This window comes from Trachypithecus francoisi, unplaced genomic scaffold (assembly GCF_009764315.1).
Source record: "Trachypithecus francoisi isolate TF-2019V2 unplaced genomic scaffold, Tfra_2.0 Lachesis_group20, whole genome shotgun sequence".
NCBI classification, from domain to species: Eukaryota; Metazoa; Chordata; class Mammalia; order Primates; family Cercopithecidae; genus Trachypithecus; species Trachypithecus francoisi.
The window spans coordinates 7,099,397-7,116,167 of NW_022681466.1; the positions used below are offsets into that span (position 1 = coordinate 7,099,397).

The window sequence follows — 16,771 nt, forward strand, 5'->3', positions numbered from 1 at the left end:
GGGTATGGTGTGGAGATGGGACGGGGAGCAAATGTTCTCATGTGGAATGTTCCCTGAGCTGCCAAGGGAGAAAGGAGCAGACCAACTCCCTCCTCCTTCTGTTCCTCCAGAGACCCTCCTGGGTCCTCCGCCAGGCTTGGCAGGATGCTCTGTGTGGCAGCAATGGGGCACCAGGTGTCCAGAGACGCGGGTGGGCAGGTCTGAGTTGAATGCGCTGGGCAGAGCGCCCTGGGTGTTTAAGTGGGTCTCTGGCGCCCCCTGGTGGCAAAGCAGGATCTCAGTGGTTGCCCTGCCCCGGCTTGTCCCATTAGATGAACTGGACCGGAGTCTCACGAGTCAGATGGTGTTATCACAGCCACCCCCTCATGGTGACCTGGGCGCCCCGCAGAACCCCAACGCTAAGGCCGCCGGGTCCAGGAAGATCCATTTCAACTGGCTGCCCCCTTCTGGCAAGCCAATGGGGTACAGGGTAAGGCGGGGGGCTGAGGGCCATGGCAGGTGGATGGGCGGTCTGGTACCAGTACTCACGGAAGAGGTGGGCCGTCTGAGGCCAGGGCCCGCTGAGAGAGAGCAGACAGTGGAACCTAGCACAGGTGGTCAGAGGGAAACCCGGTCTGTGCTGGGGAAGAGGGAAGACCCTTTCCCGAGCTTATTAGACATCTGTCCTTCCTAAAATGGGGCCCCCTCCCACCCCCGCATGGGAGACACCTCCACCTGCTCTGCCCCCGTCCTGATGTGTGCACGTGGCAGATCTTTCAGCCCCTCCCTCGGGCCTTAGTGTCTCTCATCTGTGCAAAGAGGACAGTAAGGGCAGAGGTCAGCAGAGGGACAGGCAGCTTGAGTGCCTGCTGCTCCCTGCTGACCAGGACCCGTCCCTGGGGGCAGGTAAAGTACTGGATTCAGGGTGACTCTGAGTCTGAAGCCCACCTGCTCGACAGCAAGGTGCCCTCAGTGGAGCTCACCAACCTGTACCCGTATTGCGACTATGAGATGAAGGTGTGCGCCTACGGGGCTCAGGGCGAGGGACCCTACAGCTCCCTGGTGTCCTGCCGCACCCACCAGGAAGGTGAGGCCTTGCCATGTCTGTCCATTTGTCCCCTGGCTGCCCTGATGCCAGTGTGTCCAGCCCTCCCCTCTGCCACTGACAGCACTCTTCCTGTATCCCCCACTCCCTAGTGCCCAGCGAGCCAGGGCGTCTGGCCTTCAATGTCGTATCCTCCACGGTGACCCAGCTGAGCTGGGCTGAGCCGGCTGAGACCAACGGTGAGATCACAGCCTATGAGGTCTGCTATGGCCTGGTCAACGACGACAACCGTAAGAACCACATCTTCCTTCCTGCCGGCAGAGAGAACAGCCACGGAAAGGGAGGGGACAAAGTGGGAGGGAGCTCTGGGTCACTCCCTGGACCTGCTGAGCAGAGCACTCGAGGCCTTCATTCTGGTTAGCAGATAAGCCTGAGGCATCGTTAGGGTTTTGGCCAGATTTTGGGCTAGGTTGCATTCTAAGACCAAACCCAGAAGGTTGCAGGGTGGGTGGTTACCTATGTGGAGTGGGGTCACAGGCTCAGGGGTACCCCTCCCCATGCAGGTAACCAGGGAGCTCACACTTGCATGGTTTTCTTAGGGCAAGAGGAAAGTTACCGGATTTAGCAAACAGAAATACAGGAGGCTCTGAATTTCAGATAGCACTTTAAAAGATTATTTTGTACACTGAGAGGCCGAGGCAGGTGGACTGCTTGAGGTCAGGAGTTCAAGACCAGCCTGGCTAACATGGTGAAACCCTGTTTCTACTAAAAATTAGCCAGGCATGGTGGCTCATGCCTGTAGTCTCAGCTAGTCAGGAGGCTGAGGCAGGAGAATTGCTTGAATCCAGAAGGCTCAGGTTGCAGTGAACCGAGATCGTGTCACTGCACTCCAGCCTGGGTGACAGAGCTAGACTCCGCTGCAAAAAAAAAAAGATTATTTTATACAGTGTTTTATCTGGCAGCCTGAGATCAGAGTGCCTGGCAGAACAGTTATTTCTCCAGTCCTGGAAGGGAGGCAGGGGTGGGCAACCCCCTATGCGTGCCCTTGCCTCTTTGGGAGGCACCATGGATATATGGGTAGAGGTGACATCGAGGCCAACTTGAAGTTGACTATAGCCTTGGCTCTGCCACTTACTCAGCAGAGTCCCTTGGAGGGCTGGTGACACATGTCCACACCAGTCATGCTGACGCTCGGGGCTCCACAGGCAGCAATTCAGCAGTGGCTGGCTTTGCCTTGCTCCCCAGCCCCTGGGTGCTGTCCAGGGGATGCACGACTGTCCTGTGTCAGGGCTGGTGTTGGGACAAGGCTGGGACCTGGGTGACCCTCTGAAGCACTCTCCCTGCCCCAGGACCTATCGGGCCCATGAAGAAGGTGCTGGTTGACAATCCTAAGAACCGGATGCTGCTTATTGAGAACCTTCGGGAGTCCCAGCCCTACCGCTACACGGTGAAGGCGCGCAACGGGGCCGGCTGGGGGCCCGAGCGGGAGGCCATCATCAACCTGGCCACCCAACCCAAGCGGCCCATGTCCAGTGAGTGGTGGGCAGGGAGGTGAGGGGCAGACGGGGTAGGGGGACAGAGGGCAGCAGCCAGGGCCCTGGCTCACTCCCCCACCCTGCAGTCCCCATCATCCCTGACATCCCCATCGTGGACGCCCAGAGCGGGGAGGACTACGACAGCTTCCTTATGTACAGCGATGATGTTCTACGCTCGCCATCTGGCAGCCAGAGGCCCAGCGTCTCCGATGACACCGGTGAGTGGAGACCTGGGACCCACAAGAAGACAGTGGGGGTCTTGGGTACAGAGGGAGTCCACTGGGTCCAGAGAGAGGGCAAAGGGGCCAGCAACTAGAGGACATGGAGGTTAAGTCAGCCTTGGACAGATGCAATGGTGTGCACATCTGTGCACGGGGCACAGGAACCAGTGCCTGGGGGCAGACGCACACAGCCTTGTGCAAGCACACACGAGTTCATGCCCACAGGACCATGAAGAAACACAACTTCACAACTTGAAGGTTCAGCAGCTCTGCCATGCACACAGGACACTCAGGCCATCCCCCCGGGGCCAGGCCTGGCCCAGAAGCCCTGGGCAGCCACCAGGTGGCCACCTGGCAGGGGTAGGGGAGCCAAGGAGACAAGAACACCCCCCAACGGCTCTGTCCTTCCTCCTTGATTCCCAGAACAAAGTGGTGCAGAGCCCTTAGCTGGGCCTCCTGAGTGCTCAGTGTCAGCTCTGACTCCACCTGTGGGACATCAGATGAATCATTTATCCTCTCCTTGCGTCAGTTTTCTGCTCTGTATAATGGGATACCAATCACACAGTACCATGAGTGGAAAAGCCTCTGGGGCATGTATATCATTTTTATTTTCTTCCGTCCCTGCCTATGCCCTAAGCTGCCCCCAGTGAACACATACTGGCCCTCACGGGGCTGAGCTTGGGCTTAAGGAGCCATTTTAAGGGGTTCAGGTGGAGTGCAGCTGGTGTGACTCTGGAACCCCAGCTCAGCTGCTTCTAACACTACCTGTGAAGCGCTCGGTGGCTTGCGGAACAGTCCCTGGGAGGCAGGCAGGGGCGAGATTCCTCTCTCCATTGTACAAATGGGAAACTGCGTCTCAGAGAGGTTAAGTAAGGCAAGGGAGATCTCACAGCTGGTGACAGAGCCCAGGCTTCCCCCAGGTCTCCTGGTGGGTCAGGGGTCTCTCCTCTCCAGCTGTGCCAAGGCTGCACTCCTTCATCTGGAAAGGCTCCAGCCGCGCGAGGGTTTCACCTGCGTTTCACCTGCCGCGGGCCTTCCCCATCCGGCCTTGCGCATCTACTCTCCCAAAACACACCCTGAGATCCCGGGAGCTGGAGACAGGCTCCCCTCGCAGCGCCTCCGGCCTTCCCCTGCCTGACCCTGCTCGGCCCGGCGCTCCCAGGCGGTGCCAACGCGGCCCTTCGTTGTTCCCAAGGCTGCGGCTGGAAGTTCGAGCCCCTGCTGGGGGAGGAGCTGGACCTGCGGCGCGTCACGTGGCGGCTGCCCCCGGAGCTCATCCCGCGCCTATCGGCCAGCAGCGGGCGCTCCTCCGACGCCGAGGCGCCCCACGGGCCCCCGGACGACGGCGGCGCGGGCGGGAAGGGGGACAGCCTGCCCCGCAGTGCGACACCCGGGCCCCCCGGAGGTGACAGGCTCACCCGCCGCGCCCCGATCCGCACCCACCCAGCCTCACTCACGCCCGCGGGCCTGGGGGCCTGGGGTGGGTGTCTGCCCTGCCTCGGGGCCCCAGTTTCAGCCAGGCTGGGGCCTTGGCGGCTGGGGGACACAGCTGCTCAGAGGCAGGGCCCAGTGCCAGGGGACACCCGAGGCGGGCGCTTGGGCCCTTATGGTGCCTGCCTGGCCAGGGAGTGCAAATTCAGAAGTCTGCTCGGGGAGCGGACCCTGGCACCCAAGTAGACCCGTCAGGGGCCTCAAAGGACAGGAGGGAAGGCTTCGGGATTTCCCCAAGGCAAATCCCCCACTGCTGCCAGGATCGGCTGTGCTCATACCGATATTGTGGCCAGCCAGAGGACATGGGCTGTGGAAGCCTGGGTGGCCCTTGGGCTCCTCCAGGGACAGAGGGCCTCTGTCCCTAGTGGTTTGAGGGAAACTGGTTGTATTTAAGCAAAAGCCACCCAGAGGGTGGATGACCAGGAATGTGCAGGGCCAAACCTGCTCCTTGGGGCCTGGGTCTGGGGCAGGCCTGACCAAGGGGCCCTGCTCTCCCCCTGCAGAGCACCTGGTGAATGGCCGGATGGACTTTGCCTTCCCGGGCAGCGCCAACTCCCTGCACAGGATGACCACGACGGGTGCTGCTGCCTATGGCACCCACCTGAGCCCACACGTGCCCCACCGTGGACTAAGCACATCCTCCACCCTCACACGGGACTACCACTCGCTGACCCGCTCGGAACACTCACACTCGACCACAATGCCCAGGGACTACTCCACCCTCACCTCCGTCTCCTCCCACGGTGAGTGACCTCAGCCAACCCTGCCTCTCCCACTAACCCTTCCTCTCTTCCAGCTCCTGGAGCCTCGGGCTTCTGCCTGCTGTCCCGACGGTCCATTCTCCAACACACACACATGCATGTACACATGCACGCACACATGCACGCATGCACACTTATGCATGCACACTCCTTGCTCCTCTCACTCTTGTTTTGTCCTGCCCTAGGCCTCCCTCCCATCTGGGAACACGGGAGGAGCAGGCTTCCGCTGTCCTGGGCTCTGGGGTCCCGGAGTCGGGCTCAGATGAAAGGGTTCCCCCCTTCCAGGGGCCCACGAGACTCTATAATCCTGGCTGGGAGGCCAGCAGCGCCCTCCTGGGGCCCAGGTAGTACAGGGGTGGCCATCCTGTCTCCACAGCTGTCCTGCTCCATCTGTCATCCAGCCACCATAGCAGCCACCAGCTGTGCCCACTGCGTCCCCTCCATTCCATCCACAGGACCCCCGCCTGCCCACAGGCGCTAACCACCTGCCCTACCATCAGTGCTGATGCCTAACACTGCCTCTGCCCTTCCAGGGGGCGGGGCTATGGCTGGGGCAGGAGAGGGGCCAGGCCAGCTGAGGAATTGAGGGGGTGGGACTGGCAGACTCACGGCTCACCCTCTCTTGGCACAGGCAGGGCCCGCACCCTCCTGGAGGATGTGTGGTAGGTGCTGGGCAGCCTGGACAGGGTGTTGCAGGGTGAGTTGTCCAGCCAGCGATCAGTGTAGATATGCTAGTCAAGGGAGGGAGGTCGGGGGCAGCACTGTGACTCCCGCTGAGACCCTAGCCCCTGCATCTCTGACTGCAACCTCCTGTCCCCAGACTCTCGCCTGACCGCTGGTGTGCCCGACACGCCCACCCGCCTGGTGTTCTCTGCCCTGGGACCCACATCTCTCAGAGTGAGCTGGCAGGAGCCACGGTGCGAGCGGCCACTGCAGGGCTACAGCGTGGAGTACCAGCTGCTGAACGGCGGTGAGACATGGCGACTGCTGGGCTGTGGGGTGCAGCCCCGCGAGCCCTGGCCCCAGGGTGACACACAGGGCACCTCGGCTGTGTCAGAACCCACCCAAATCCCTTGAGCGCGAAAGCCCCCATCCAGGCTGAGAGGGTCTCCCACCCCACTTCTTTGCCTCCCCTCCCACTTCTTTGCCTCCCCTTTTCTGAGGCCTCACCCATCTCCCTGGGCCTCTCTCCTGGTCATTCTCTGCTAGGTCTCACCTAACAAGGCCTCTTTGGGCTGCGATCCTAGAGCCCGAGATGCCTTTGGGGGAACGAGGAAGTGGCACTTCCCTGGGCAAGGACATTCAAAGCAGCATGACCAGGGCGCAGGATTTTACCCAAACATGAGTGGGATTACAGGCTCCACTCTTGTATAGTACACAACCTGAACAACCAGCCATACCATACTGTACCCAACCTGTACCCAAACCACAGCTAGTTCTGGGTGGGTGATAACCAGGTCTTGATGGCAACTTAGGGAAGAGGGGGATCAGGCCAGGGGTGGGAGTAACACTGTGCTACTCTCTGCCCCCACCTGACCCCTCAGGCGAGCTACATCGGCTCAACATCCCCAACCCTGCCCAGACCTCGGTGGTGGTGGAAGACCTCCTGCCCAACCACTCCTATGTGTTCCGCGTGCGGGCCCAGAGCCAGGAAGGCTGGGGCCGAGAGCGTGAGGGTGTCATCACCATCGAATCCCAGGTGCACCCGCAGAGCCCACTCTGTCCCCTGCCAGGTGAGTTGCCTCCCCCAGCCCCACAGCTGCCCCCATCATGCCCACCACCCACCCACATGCTGACGCTCTTCCTCTACTGCCCCCAGGCTCCGCCTTCACTTTGAGCACTCCCAGCGCCCCAGGCCCACTAGTGTTCACTGCTCTGAGCCCAGACTCGCTGCAGCTGAGCTGGGAGCGGCCACGGAGGCCCAATGGGGATATCGTCGGCTACCTGGTGACCTGTGAGATGGCCCAAGGAGGAGGTGCTGCCCGCCCCGGGGGCAGGGGTGGCCAGGGGAGGGGTAGACAGGGGGCTGTAGAGGCTGAAGGCAGCTTCCCTGCTCAGGGCCAGCCACTACATTCCGGGTGGATGGAGATAGCCCTGAGAGCCGGCTGACCGTGCCGGGCCTCAGCGAGAACGTACCCTACAAGTTCAAGGTGCAGGCCAGGACCACTGAGGGCTTCGGGCCAGAGCGCGAGGGCATCATCACCATAGAGTCCCAGGATGGAGGTAGGCACCTGTCCTTTCCTTCACCTCCCACTCCTCTTCGGGCCGTGCCTTCTCCTGGCACCACCCTCTGACCAGCCAATCTGCCCACTCCAGGCCCCTTCCCACAGCTGGGCAGCCATGCCGGGCTCTTCCAGCACCCACTGCAAAGTGAGTACAGCAGCATCACCACCACCCACACCAGCGCCACCGAGCCCTTCCTAGTGGGTGAGCACTGAGGGCCAGGGGGTCCCGGCTCTCCCAGGACAGGGAGCTAGCAGAGGGAGAGGGGCAGACCCCAGGCCAGGTCATCTAATGCCTCCTCCTCCACAGATGGGCTGACCCTGGGGGCCCAGCACCTGGAGGCAGGCGGCTCCCTCACCCGGCATGTGACCCAGGAGTTTGTGAGCCGGACGCTGACCACCAGCGGAACCCTCAGCACCCAGGTGGACCAACAGTTCTTCCAAACCTGATCCCACCCTGCCCCACCCCCACCATGTCCCACTAGGTGTCCTTCCAACTCCTCTCCCAGAGCCTCCTCAGCTATTCCATCCTTGCACCCTGGGTGCCCAGCCCACCCACATGCACAAGAGCAGGGGCTAGGTGTCTCCTGGGAGGCATGAAGGGGGCAAGGACCCCCTCTCTGGGCCCAAACCTATTTGTAACCAAAGAGCTGGGAGCAGCACAAGGACCCAGCCTTTGTTCTGCACTTAATAAACAGTTTTGCTACTGCTAGGCCCTGCCTTGCCCATTCTTCTGGGGCCTGAGAGGTGCTCGCCTAGGGTAGGGGAGCGGTTCTGACATCCCCCATTCTCTGACACCCAAGCATACACCCACCTCTAGAGGCAGGCAGGTACCACGTTGGAGGCACAAGTTTATTGAGCACCCAGATACGGAAGGTGGCACCAGGCACAGAGCCATGGGACTGGCCTGCAGGCCCTGCACCCTCGCCGTGTGCTGTCCTGGAGCCTCCTCACAAGCGCAGCACCTTGGCTCCATCGGCCGCTTGAGAGAGGTAGAAGGTGGCAGTCCCGCCATAGTGCTCCTGTGAGAGGCGGGCTGGGGGTGAGTGGCAGGGCCCCGGGAAGCCGCCGCTCCTGCCTGCCCAGGCCCTGGTGCCCGCCCACCTGGATGTGCTGCATGGCGTGGGGAGCAGCAGAGGCCTCCAGCAGTGTCACCGTGCAGCCACCGAAGCCACCGCCCGTCATGCGGCTGCCATAAACCCCAGGCACAGCAAGTGCGGCCTCCACCAGCTGGTCCAGCTCCGGGCAGCTCACCTCATAGTCGTCTCTGCAGAGAGGATATCGAAGGGGTGGGTCCGGGGCCAGCCTGTGCCTGGCAGGAGCGGGGCGCCCAGAGGGCCTCACCTGAGTGAGCGGTGGCTCTCCACCATGAGGCGGCCAAAGGCTCTGTAGTCACCGCGTCTCAGGGCAGCCGCTGCCTGGGCCGTGCGCTGAATCTCCCCCACCACGTGCCAGGCCCGCCGGAAGCCCTCTTTGCTCACCAGTTCCCGGGCAGCTGGGGAGGAAAAAGGAGTCAGCAGCCGCTTCTCACTGCCTGGGACCGCGACGGCTGTGAAGGCCAGCAGGCAGTGATGGCAGTGGCCCTGGCTGGACAGTGAAGGGTGGGAGGCCACGGGGACGGGGCAGCCTGGCTCTCTCAGACATGGGTCTGAAGAGCCCCTTTATCACAGTGCCTCCGCCCCCAACTGTAAAATGGGACACCTTGGTCCTCCAGGGAGCAGTGAGGGTTGAAACACTTCACACTTCCCAAGGTGAGTGCTGCCCTCAAGGGGCCCCCACAGCAGGAGGAGAAGAAATTCTGCGGAGCCACATGGAGCCTCGAGGGCTGGGACTCCAGAAGAGGGGGCAGGAGCAGCCAGGGACCAGCAGGCCATCCCATCTGGCTGGAGCTGAGGCTGGAGGGGTACCTGGGTCAGTACCGGTACTGACTCAGTGTACTGCGCCCAGCCAAACCTGCAGGTTTAAGTGGGAAGCTTGTTATAGGTGGCATGATGGGATAGACGGGCAAGTAGATGCAAAGGACTAAGAAATGAATGAGCAGGCGCGGTGGCTCAAGGCCTGTAATCCCAGCACTTTGGGAGGCCGAGGCGGGCGGACTGCCTGAGGTCAGGAGCTCTAGACCAGCCTGGCCAACATGGCAAAACCCCGTCTCTAATAAAAATACAAAAATTAGCCGGGCATCGTGGCAGGCACCTGTAATCCCAGCTACTCAGAAGGCTGAGGCAGGAGAATTGCTTGAACCTAGGAGGTGGAGGATGCAGTGAGTGGAGGTCATGCCACTGCACTCCAGCCTGGGTGACAGAGTGAGGGTCCCTCTCAAAAAAAACAAAGAAAGAAATGAATGGAAATGAGACAACGGGCGGTGTTTTAGGCGGGAAGAAAACTGAGCATGTCTTGGAGGCTGAGGGAAGGCGCCAGGCATCCAGGCAGGGGATGGAAGGAGAGGGATTGGGGCTTCTAGGGCAGGACTCTGGAGGAGACAGGGCAAGCTGCTCCCAGGCAGGAGACCTGGAGGAGGGGCAAGGGGAGGCTAAGGTGGGAAGGAGGGCCCAGCTTATTCCAGTGTGAAAACCTTGGCCAAGGTCATCTGCACAGAGCAAGGAGGGCAGGGCTGAGCGCTGCTCTGGAGAACGTGACACAGTTCACAAAGGAAAAGGACCCAGAGGTCCCTCGGAGCTGTCTAGTGTCCCTGAGATAGGCACACCTACACTGCCAGGAAGGAACAACTCAGTGTAGACAGCATGGCCGGGCAGTCAAGAGCACGGGCCCTAGAGCTAATCTGTCCAGATAGGGTTCAGATCCCAGCACTGCCTCTCACTGTAGATTCCCCCATCAAAAATATGAGAATTATGGTTAACAGAATGTGCTTTATAGAGTTTGGGGGGGAATTAAATGAGATAATATTGATATGACCTTAAAACTGTCCAATAGACTATCTTCCTGGCCATGGGTAGCAGGAGCTTTAAGGATATTTGTATCTTTTTTATTTTGGAGACAGGGTCTCACTCTGTGGCCCAGGCTAGAGTGCAGTGGTGCAATCACAGCTCACTGCAGCCTCAACCTCCTGGGCTCAAGCGATCCTCCCACCCCAGCCTCCTTAGTAGCTAGGACTACAGGCACACACCACCACGCTCGGTTAATTTTTGTATTTTTTTAGAGATGGGGTTTCGCCATGTTGCCCAGGCTGGTCTCAAATTGCTGAGCTCAATCAATCTGCCTGCCTTGGCCTCCTAAAGTGCTGGGACTACAGGCACAGACGTGAGCCACCGCACCCAGCCTAGAATGCCTGTGTCTCTTGACTCTATAACCCTACTCCTAAGAATCCATTCCTAAGAAACTATTAAGAGAATGCAGATAGGACAGGCGTGGTGACTCACGCCTGTGCCTGTAATCCCAGCACTTTGGAAGGCCGAGGCAGGCGGATCACTTGAGGTCACGAGTCCAAAACCAGCCTGGCCAATATAGTGAAACCCCATCTCTACTAAAAATACAAAAAAAAAAAAAATTAGCTGGCTCTGGTGGCACGTGCCTGTAGTCCCAGCTACTCGAGAGGCTGAGGCAGGAGAATTGCTTGAACCCTGAAGACAGAGGTTGCCGTGAGCCGAGATTACGCCACTGTGCTCCAGCCTGGGCTACAGAGCAAGACTCAGTCTCAAATAAAAAAAAAGAGAATGCAGATAAACCAGGTGCCTTTGGTCGCAGCTACCCAGGAGACTAGGTGAGATGACTTGAGCCCAAGAGTTCAGGTCCAGCCTGGGCAGCATAGCAGAACCCATCTCTTTAAAAAATAAAAAAAGATGGCCAGGCGCAGTGGCTCATGCCTATAATCCCAGCACTTTGGGAGGCTGAGGCTGGCGGATCACGAGGTCAGGAGTTCAAGACCAGCCTGACCAACATGGTGAAACCTCGTCTCTACTAAAATTACAAAAATTAGCCGGGCATGGTGGCGCATGCCTCTAATATCAGCAACTCAGGAGGCTGAGGCAGGAGAATCACTTGAACCTGGGAGGCAGAGGTTGCAGTGAGTGAGATCGTGCCACTGCACTCCAGCCTGGGTGACAGAGCGAGACTCCATCTCAAATAAATAAATAAAAATAAAAATAAAAAATTATTTAAACAGTTCATCACAGTGTGAGGTGTATCAGAAAACAGTTAAGTAAATGACAGGGCACCTGAATGCTGAAATATTGTGGAGCTTTAAAGAGACACACTGAGGCCAGGCGCGGTGGCTCACACCTGTAATCCCAGCACATTGAGAGGCTGAGGCAGGCAGATCACGAGGTCAGGGTTCGAGACCAGCCTGGTCAATGTGAAACCCCATCTCTACTAAAAATATAAAACTTGGCTGGGCATGGTGGTGGGTGCCAGTAATCCCAGCTACCTAGGAAGCTGAGGCAGGAGAATCATTTGAACCCAGGAGGCGGAGGTTGCAGTGAGCCAAGATCGTGCCACTGCACTCCAGCCTGGGCAACAGAGCGAGACTCTCTCTCTCTCACAAAAAAAAAGAAAACGCCACACTGAGATGGGCCTCTCGTGGCATAAGATAGGGTTCTGAGATTACGTTAAGTAAAAAAAAAAAAGGCTGGTGCGGTGGCTCACGCCTGTAATCCCAGCACTTTCGGAGGCTGAGGCAGGAGGATCACCTGAGGTCAGACATTTGAGACCAGCCTGGCCAATATGGTGAAACCCCAGTATCTACTAAAAATACAAAAAATTTGCCAGGCGTAGTGGTGGTGCCTGTAGTCCCAGCTACTCTGGAGGCTGAGGCAGGAGAATTGCTTGAACCTGGGAGGCAGAGGTTGCAGTGAGCTGAAACTGCACCACTGCACTCCAGCCTGGGTAACAAGACTGAAACTCTGTGTCCAAAACAAAAAACAAAACAAAACAAAAACATGGGCCAGGCGCGGTCGCTCAAGCCTGTAATCCCAGCACTTTGGGAGGCCGAGACCGGCGGATCACGAGGTCAGGAGATCGAGACCATCCTGGCTAACACGGTGAAACCCCGTCTCTACTAAAAATACAAAAACTAGCCGGGCGAGGTGGCGGGTGCCTGTAGTCCCAGCTACTCGGGAGGCTGAGGCAGGAGAATGGGGTAAACCCAGGAGGCGGAGCTTGCAGTGAGCTGAGATCCGGCTACTGCACTCCAGTCCGGGCGACAGAGCGAGACTCCGCCTCAAAAACAAAAACAAAAACAAAAACAAAAACATGGCAAGTGGGCTGGGCCCAGTGGCTCATGCCTATAATCCCAACACTTTGGGAGGCCAAGGCAGGAGGACCACCTGAGGCCAGAGTTCAAGATCAGCCCGGGCAACATTGCAAGACCCTGTCTTTTTTTTTTTTTTTGAGACGGAGTCTCAGTCTGTTGCCCAAGCTGGAGTGCAGTGGCCGGATCTCAGCTCACTGCAAGCTCCGCCTCCTGGGTTTACGCCATTCTCCTGCCTCAGCCTCCCGAGTAGCTGGGACTACAGGCGCCGCCACCTCGCCCGGCTAGTTTTTTGTATTTTTTAGTAGAGACGGGGTTTCACTGTGTTAGCCAGGATGGTCTCGATCTCCTGACCTTGTGATCCACCCGTCTCGGCCTCCCAAAGTGCTGGGATTACAGGCTTGAGCCACCGCGCCCGGCCAAGACCCTGTCTTTACAAAAATAAAAATGAGCCGGGCATGGTGGCACACCTGTAATCTCAGCTACTGGAAGGCTGAGCTGGGAGGATCCCTTGAGCCCAAGAGTTCAAGTTTGCAGTAAGCTATGATCACAGCACTACACTCCAGCTTGAGTAACAGAACGAGATCCTGCCTCTTAAAAAAAAAAAGGGGGCAGGGTGGGGGGCAAGTGATGATATATTACATATACTCAGCTTTGAAAACAGATGTGGAAAAATACTGAAAGGAAAAATGTGAAAATGTCAAGAGTGGCTGTCTCTGGGTAGTGGCCTTATAGCTTGTTATTTTCTACTTTGTACTTTTCTACATTTTCCACAATAGAAATATGATTTTCAAGGCCGGGCGCGGTGGCTCAAGCCTGTAATCCCAGCACTTTGGGAGGCTGAGACGGCGGATCACGAGGTCAGGAGATCGAGACCATCCTGGCTAACACGGTGAAACCTGTCTCTACTAAAAAAATACAAAAAAACTAGCCGGCGAGGTGGCGGGCGCCTGTAGTCCAGCTACTTGGAGGCTGAGGCAGGAGAATGGCGGGAACCCGGGAGGCGGAGCTTGCAGTGAGCTGAGATCCGGCCACTGCACTCCAGCCTGGGCGACAGAGCGAGACTCCGTCTCAAAAAAAAAAAAAAAAAAAAAAAGAAATATGATTTTTCAGATTAGATAAGACCATTTTAGGATTTCAAGCAGCCCTGCTGAGGTTGGAATCCTGGGTTTGCAGTGTTTGAAGGGACTGGGGAGAGCACGGCAGAAGGCCCTGGAGATCGGGATCCCAGGCAGGGCCAAGGCCACACTGAGGTGCCAGCAGGGAGCACAGCCGCCTCCAGGACAGAGCACCCCGGCAGTTCTCACCCTCTAGCTCTTCCAGCTGCACCTCCCGGAGGCTTTCCTTGCCCAGCGCCTGGGCCACTTCTTCACACTGGCGCCGCCGCACAGGGTACTCACTGGAGCCCAGGGAGTGGCGGACATTGGAGTTGGTGATGAGCACGGCCAGCTTGGGGTCTGAGAGTGGCACCAGGCTGGTCTCCAAGGACCTGGGGTGGAGTTACAATGGGGGAGATGACGAGGCCAAGCGTGTACTTGCTGCGCCAGGCAGTGGGCACACTCCACTCAGGAGCACCTGAGTGCAGGGCGGGAGGGGACGAGGGGAGCAAGCCCAACCTGCAGTCAATGAGCAGCGCGTGGCCCTTCTGTCCCATGAGTGAGATGAACTGGTCCATGATGCCACAGGGCGTCCCTGCGAAGCTGTGCTCAGCCTGCTGACACACCTGGGCGCGGGCAGCTATTGTGCCCGAGTCTGCAGTACAGGGTGAGGTGGGGAGGCTAGGGCTGGTGAGAGCAGCAGTGGCTCCAATGGCACTCCAGAGAGATTCCCTGCCACCCCCTCCACAAGGCATAGTAGAAGCTGGGAGCACCTGGAGACTTCAGGGAAGGAGGGCTGGGTCAGGGCTGGGGCCTAGCTGGTACCTGGACAGAGCTGCTGGAGGAAGGTGTACATGGCCACTTCCAAGGATGCTGAGCTGGACAGGCCACCCCCCAGGGGCACTGAGCTGACCACCACTGCACTGAAGCCAGGGAGGGGGGCAGCTGCAGGGGAAAGAACAGGTGATGGTAAGAGGGGCTGCCTGGGAGGATGGCACAGGAAGGGCATGTGTCCTGGTGGGAAGGGCAGCAACGGCCTAGCAGCTGTTTCTAGGGTGCCTGTCTCAGTTGTCAGAAGCCACCAACCTGCTGGTCTAAGGGACCCACTGCCCTCCATTTTCCCACCCTCTGAGGTTGCTGGGACACTTCTAATTGTCCTCCTGGTTTGGGGCTCTGAAAGGAAAAAAGGCTAGGGTTTGAATCCTGGCTCCTCCAATCAGGTCATGGGAAACCCAGGGCAAGTTCCCGACCTTCTGGGGGCATCAGTTTCCTCATCTGTACAACAGGATGCTCCACTCTGCGAGTCTTCCCCAGTGTATCAGACAAATGAATGGGCTCTGTGGCTGTGAGGTGGCACTCCTAGTATCGGTGAGGACTTGGCTCAGGCCTGGGCCCCATACCTGGGTAGTACTGAATCACTCCCTTCACATAGTTGGCCCACCGAGGGGTCCCAGGCTCCAGCGAGCGCTGGGCTGTGGGCAGTGGAAACTGCAGCCGCTGGGGCTCATCGGCACCCTCAGAGGTGGTGAGGAGAGACACCAGCCCGTCCTTTCGGGGGCTGCCCACCACCACCGTCACGAGCTCCAGGGCCTGGCAGGACAGACAAGCAGTGGGTGAGGCTTCCGCCGGCTGATGGAGGAAGCCCCGCCAATGACACTGCCTCCAGCCGAGGTTCTGATGCCTCCGCAGTCATCAGGTTCTGAACTTCCAGGTTCAGCTTTGCAGGGAAGATCCTGAGGGCCAACTGGCCTTGGGGGCTTGAGCCCTGCCCCCCGGGTCTTCAGGGGCGGGGCGGCTGCTGCTGGAGCACAGACCTGGACTCTGCCCTGAGCTGTGGGGCAAGGGGGAGAGCTAGCCCAAAGGGAAAACAGATCACCGGAGCTCCAAAGCCTTTACATTTTGGGGTGGCCCTGGACACCCTGTACCTGTGCACTCCCCAAGCTACAGATGGGGCAGAAAGCGCCCCACACTGAAAGCTGGGAGTCCTCCTCATTTCCAAGTCGCAGCCCCGCCAAGAACCTGCTCTGACCTCCAGCAGTTCACTGGGCCTCTCTGGGCCTCAGTTTCCTCCACTGTGAATTGAACGGGCTGGGCCAGAAGGCTACGTTCGCCCAAGTCTGCGGTTGGGGCCCCACGGTGGCCAGAGGCGTGGAGTGTCCCCTTCTGCGTGACACACAGGGCCTCAGTTTAAGGGGAACATGCTCCCAGGTTGAAGGCGAGGAGCCGCAGCCCACAGAGGGCGGGCTTGAGCGAAGAGGCGGCCGCGCACCCTCTCCCGGCCACTTCCTCGCTTCCTCCCTTCCAACGTGGGGAACAGCCCGTCCCGGGGACTGTTCCGTGCGCCGTTGCTCCAGGCGCAGCTGCCCGCCCCACATCTCCCGCGGGAAGAACTCGCCCCCAGCGCCCCCGAGGCCCGCCCTCCTCGGCGGCCGGGACAGGCGGCGGCGGGCTGGGGGCTCGCCGCCCAGCCCCTCACCATAGGCAGCACCAGGCCCTGGTTGTAGTCCGTGTGTTCCCCGATGAGGTTGACACGGCCCGGCGCGGACACGGCCAGCTCGGGCTCGGCCCCGAACTCCTCCCGGAAGGCTCGCCGGGCCTCGGCCAGCAGCTCCGCGACCTGGGGCTGTCTCAAAGCAGCCATGACGCGCGCCTGCAGCGCTGAACAGCAGCTCCGGCGCAGCCCCGTCGGCGCGGGATGCTCGGGCGGGGCCACGGGCGAGGGTGCGCACATTCCCGCCAGCCCCGCCCCGCGCCCGGACGCCCCGCCCCCAGACCGCAGCCGGTTCCGCCCCCACCCGCAACTCCCGTTGGAATCCAGCTGCTGGGTGGTGGGTGGCAGGGGCTCATGGCGCCGGGTGGGATACAGCGCCCCCGATGGTGTCCTTCTCTTTGGACTTGGGGAAAAACCAATGGGCACTCACTAGAGTGAGAATAGCCCTGAGTGGCACTTGGCATGACCGGGATTTCTGAGCTGCCCTTCCCTGGCATTGGTGACTTTCTATGTGCCTCACCACCCACAACCACCCACACAGCCAGAGCAATGGAGCTGGCACCCGGTTGACCTGGGATTCCCAAAGGGATCGCCTAGGTCCCCAGGGCCAGCAGCTGTGAGAGGTCATCGGCCTCTGGTCACCGGTTTCCAAGAGGGTGACCTGACACCTCACTATAAGTAGAGAATAAGATAGACAAGTTTGGGCCGGGCGCAGTGGCTCACGCC

At 59.4% G+C, this 16,771-nt stretch overlaps 2 protein-coding genes across 7 annotated transcripts in view; one reads left to right on the forward strand and one right to left on the reverse strand.

Moving 5' to 3' along the window:
- Window positions 1-7,966, forward strand: part of ITGB4 (integrin subunit beta 4) — a 40,663-nt gene extending 32,697 nt beyond the window's left edge. For 2 of the 6 annotated variants that reach the window (XM_033182210.1, XM_033182211.1), the window contains exons 29-42: window positions 312-469; window positions 886-1,066; window positions 1,177-1,314; window positions 2,374-2,556; window positions 2,646-2,777; window positions 3,976-4,185; window positions 4,775-5,014; window positions 5,218-5,376; window positions 5,853-6,002; window positions 6,577-6,765; window positions 6,852-7,007; window positions 7,091-7,255; window positions 7,349-7,459; window positions 7,565-7,966. In XM_033182210.1, the coding sequence (XP_033038101.1) occupies window positions 312-469; window positions 886-1,066; window positions 1,177-1,314; window positions 2,374-2,556; window positions 2,646-2,777; window positions 3,976-4,185; window positions 4,775-5,014; window positions 5,218-5,376; window positions 5,853-6,002; window positions 6,577-6,765; window positions 6,852-7,007; window positions 7,091-7,255; window positions 7,349-7,459; window positions 7,565-7,704 (2,312 nt within the window). In that variant the 3' untranslated portion in view covers window positions 7,705-7,966. The remainder of the gene's footprint in view (window positions 1-311; window positions 470-885; window positions 1,067-1,176; window positions 1,315-2,373; window positions 2,557-2,645; window positions 2,778-3,975; window positions 4,186-4,774; window positions 5,015-5,217; window positions 5,377-5,852; window positions 6,003-6,576; window positions 6,766-6,851; window positions 7,008-7,090; window positions 7,256-7,348; window positions 7,460-7,564) is intronic. The other 4 variants (XM_033182212.1, XM_033182213.1, XM_033182214.1 and 1 more) reach the window with 4 other exon arrangements.
- A 119-nt stretch (window positions 7,967-8,085) lies between these two features.
- GALK1 (galactokinase 1) lies at window positions 8,086-16,771 on the reverse strand. Its single transcript, XM_033182216.1, has 8 exons — window positions 16,031-16,771; window positions 14,955-15,144; window positions 14,380-14,499; window positions 14,074-14,209; window positions 13,765-13,946; window positions 8,599-8,749; window positions 8,359-8,521; window positions 8,086-8,276 (listed from the first exon to the last, which is right to left on the reverse strand). The coding sequence occupies exons 1-8, from the start codon at window positions 16,283-16,285 to the stop codon at window positions 8,205-8,207; spliced, it is 1,269 nt and encodes a 422-aa protein (XP_033038107.1). The 5' UTR covers window positions 16,286-16,771; the 3' UTR covers window positions 8,086-8,204.

What these genes read in the sequence shown, in the direction of transcription:
- GALK1 (XM_033182216.1), bottom strand. Translation starts at nt 16,285, where the DNA reads ATGTGCGCACCCTCGCCCGTGGCCCCGCCCGAGCATCCCGCGCCGACG. An exon ending in CCTCCAGCAGCTCTGTCCAG is followed by an intron (nt 14,210 to 14,379) that starts GTACCAGCTAGG and finishes CCTGTACTGCAG; the next exon opens with ACTCGGGCACAATAGCTGCC. An exon ending in GAGAGCCACCGCTCACTCAG is followed by an intron (nt 8,522 to 8,598) that starts GTGAGGCCCTCT and finishes TCCTCTCTGCAG; the next exon opens with AGACGACTATGAGGTGAGCT.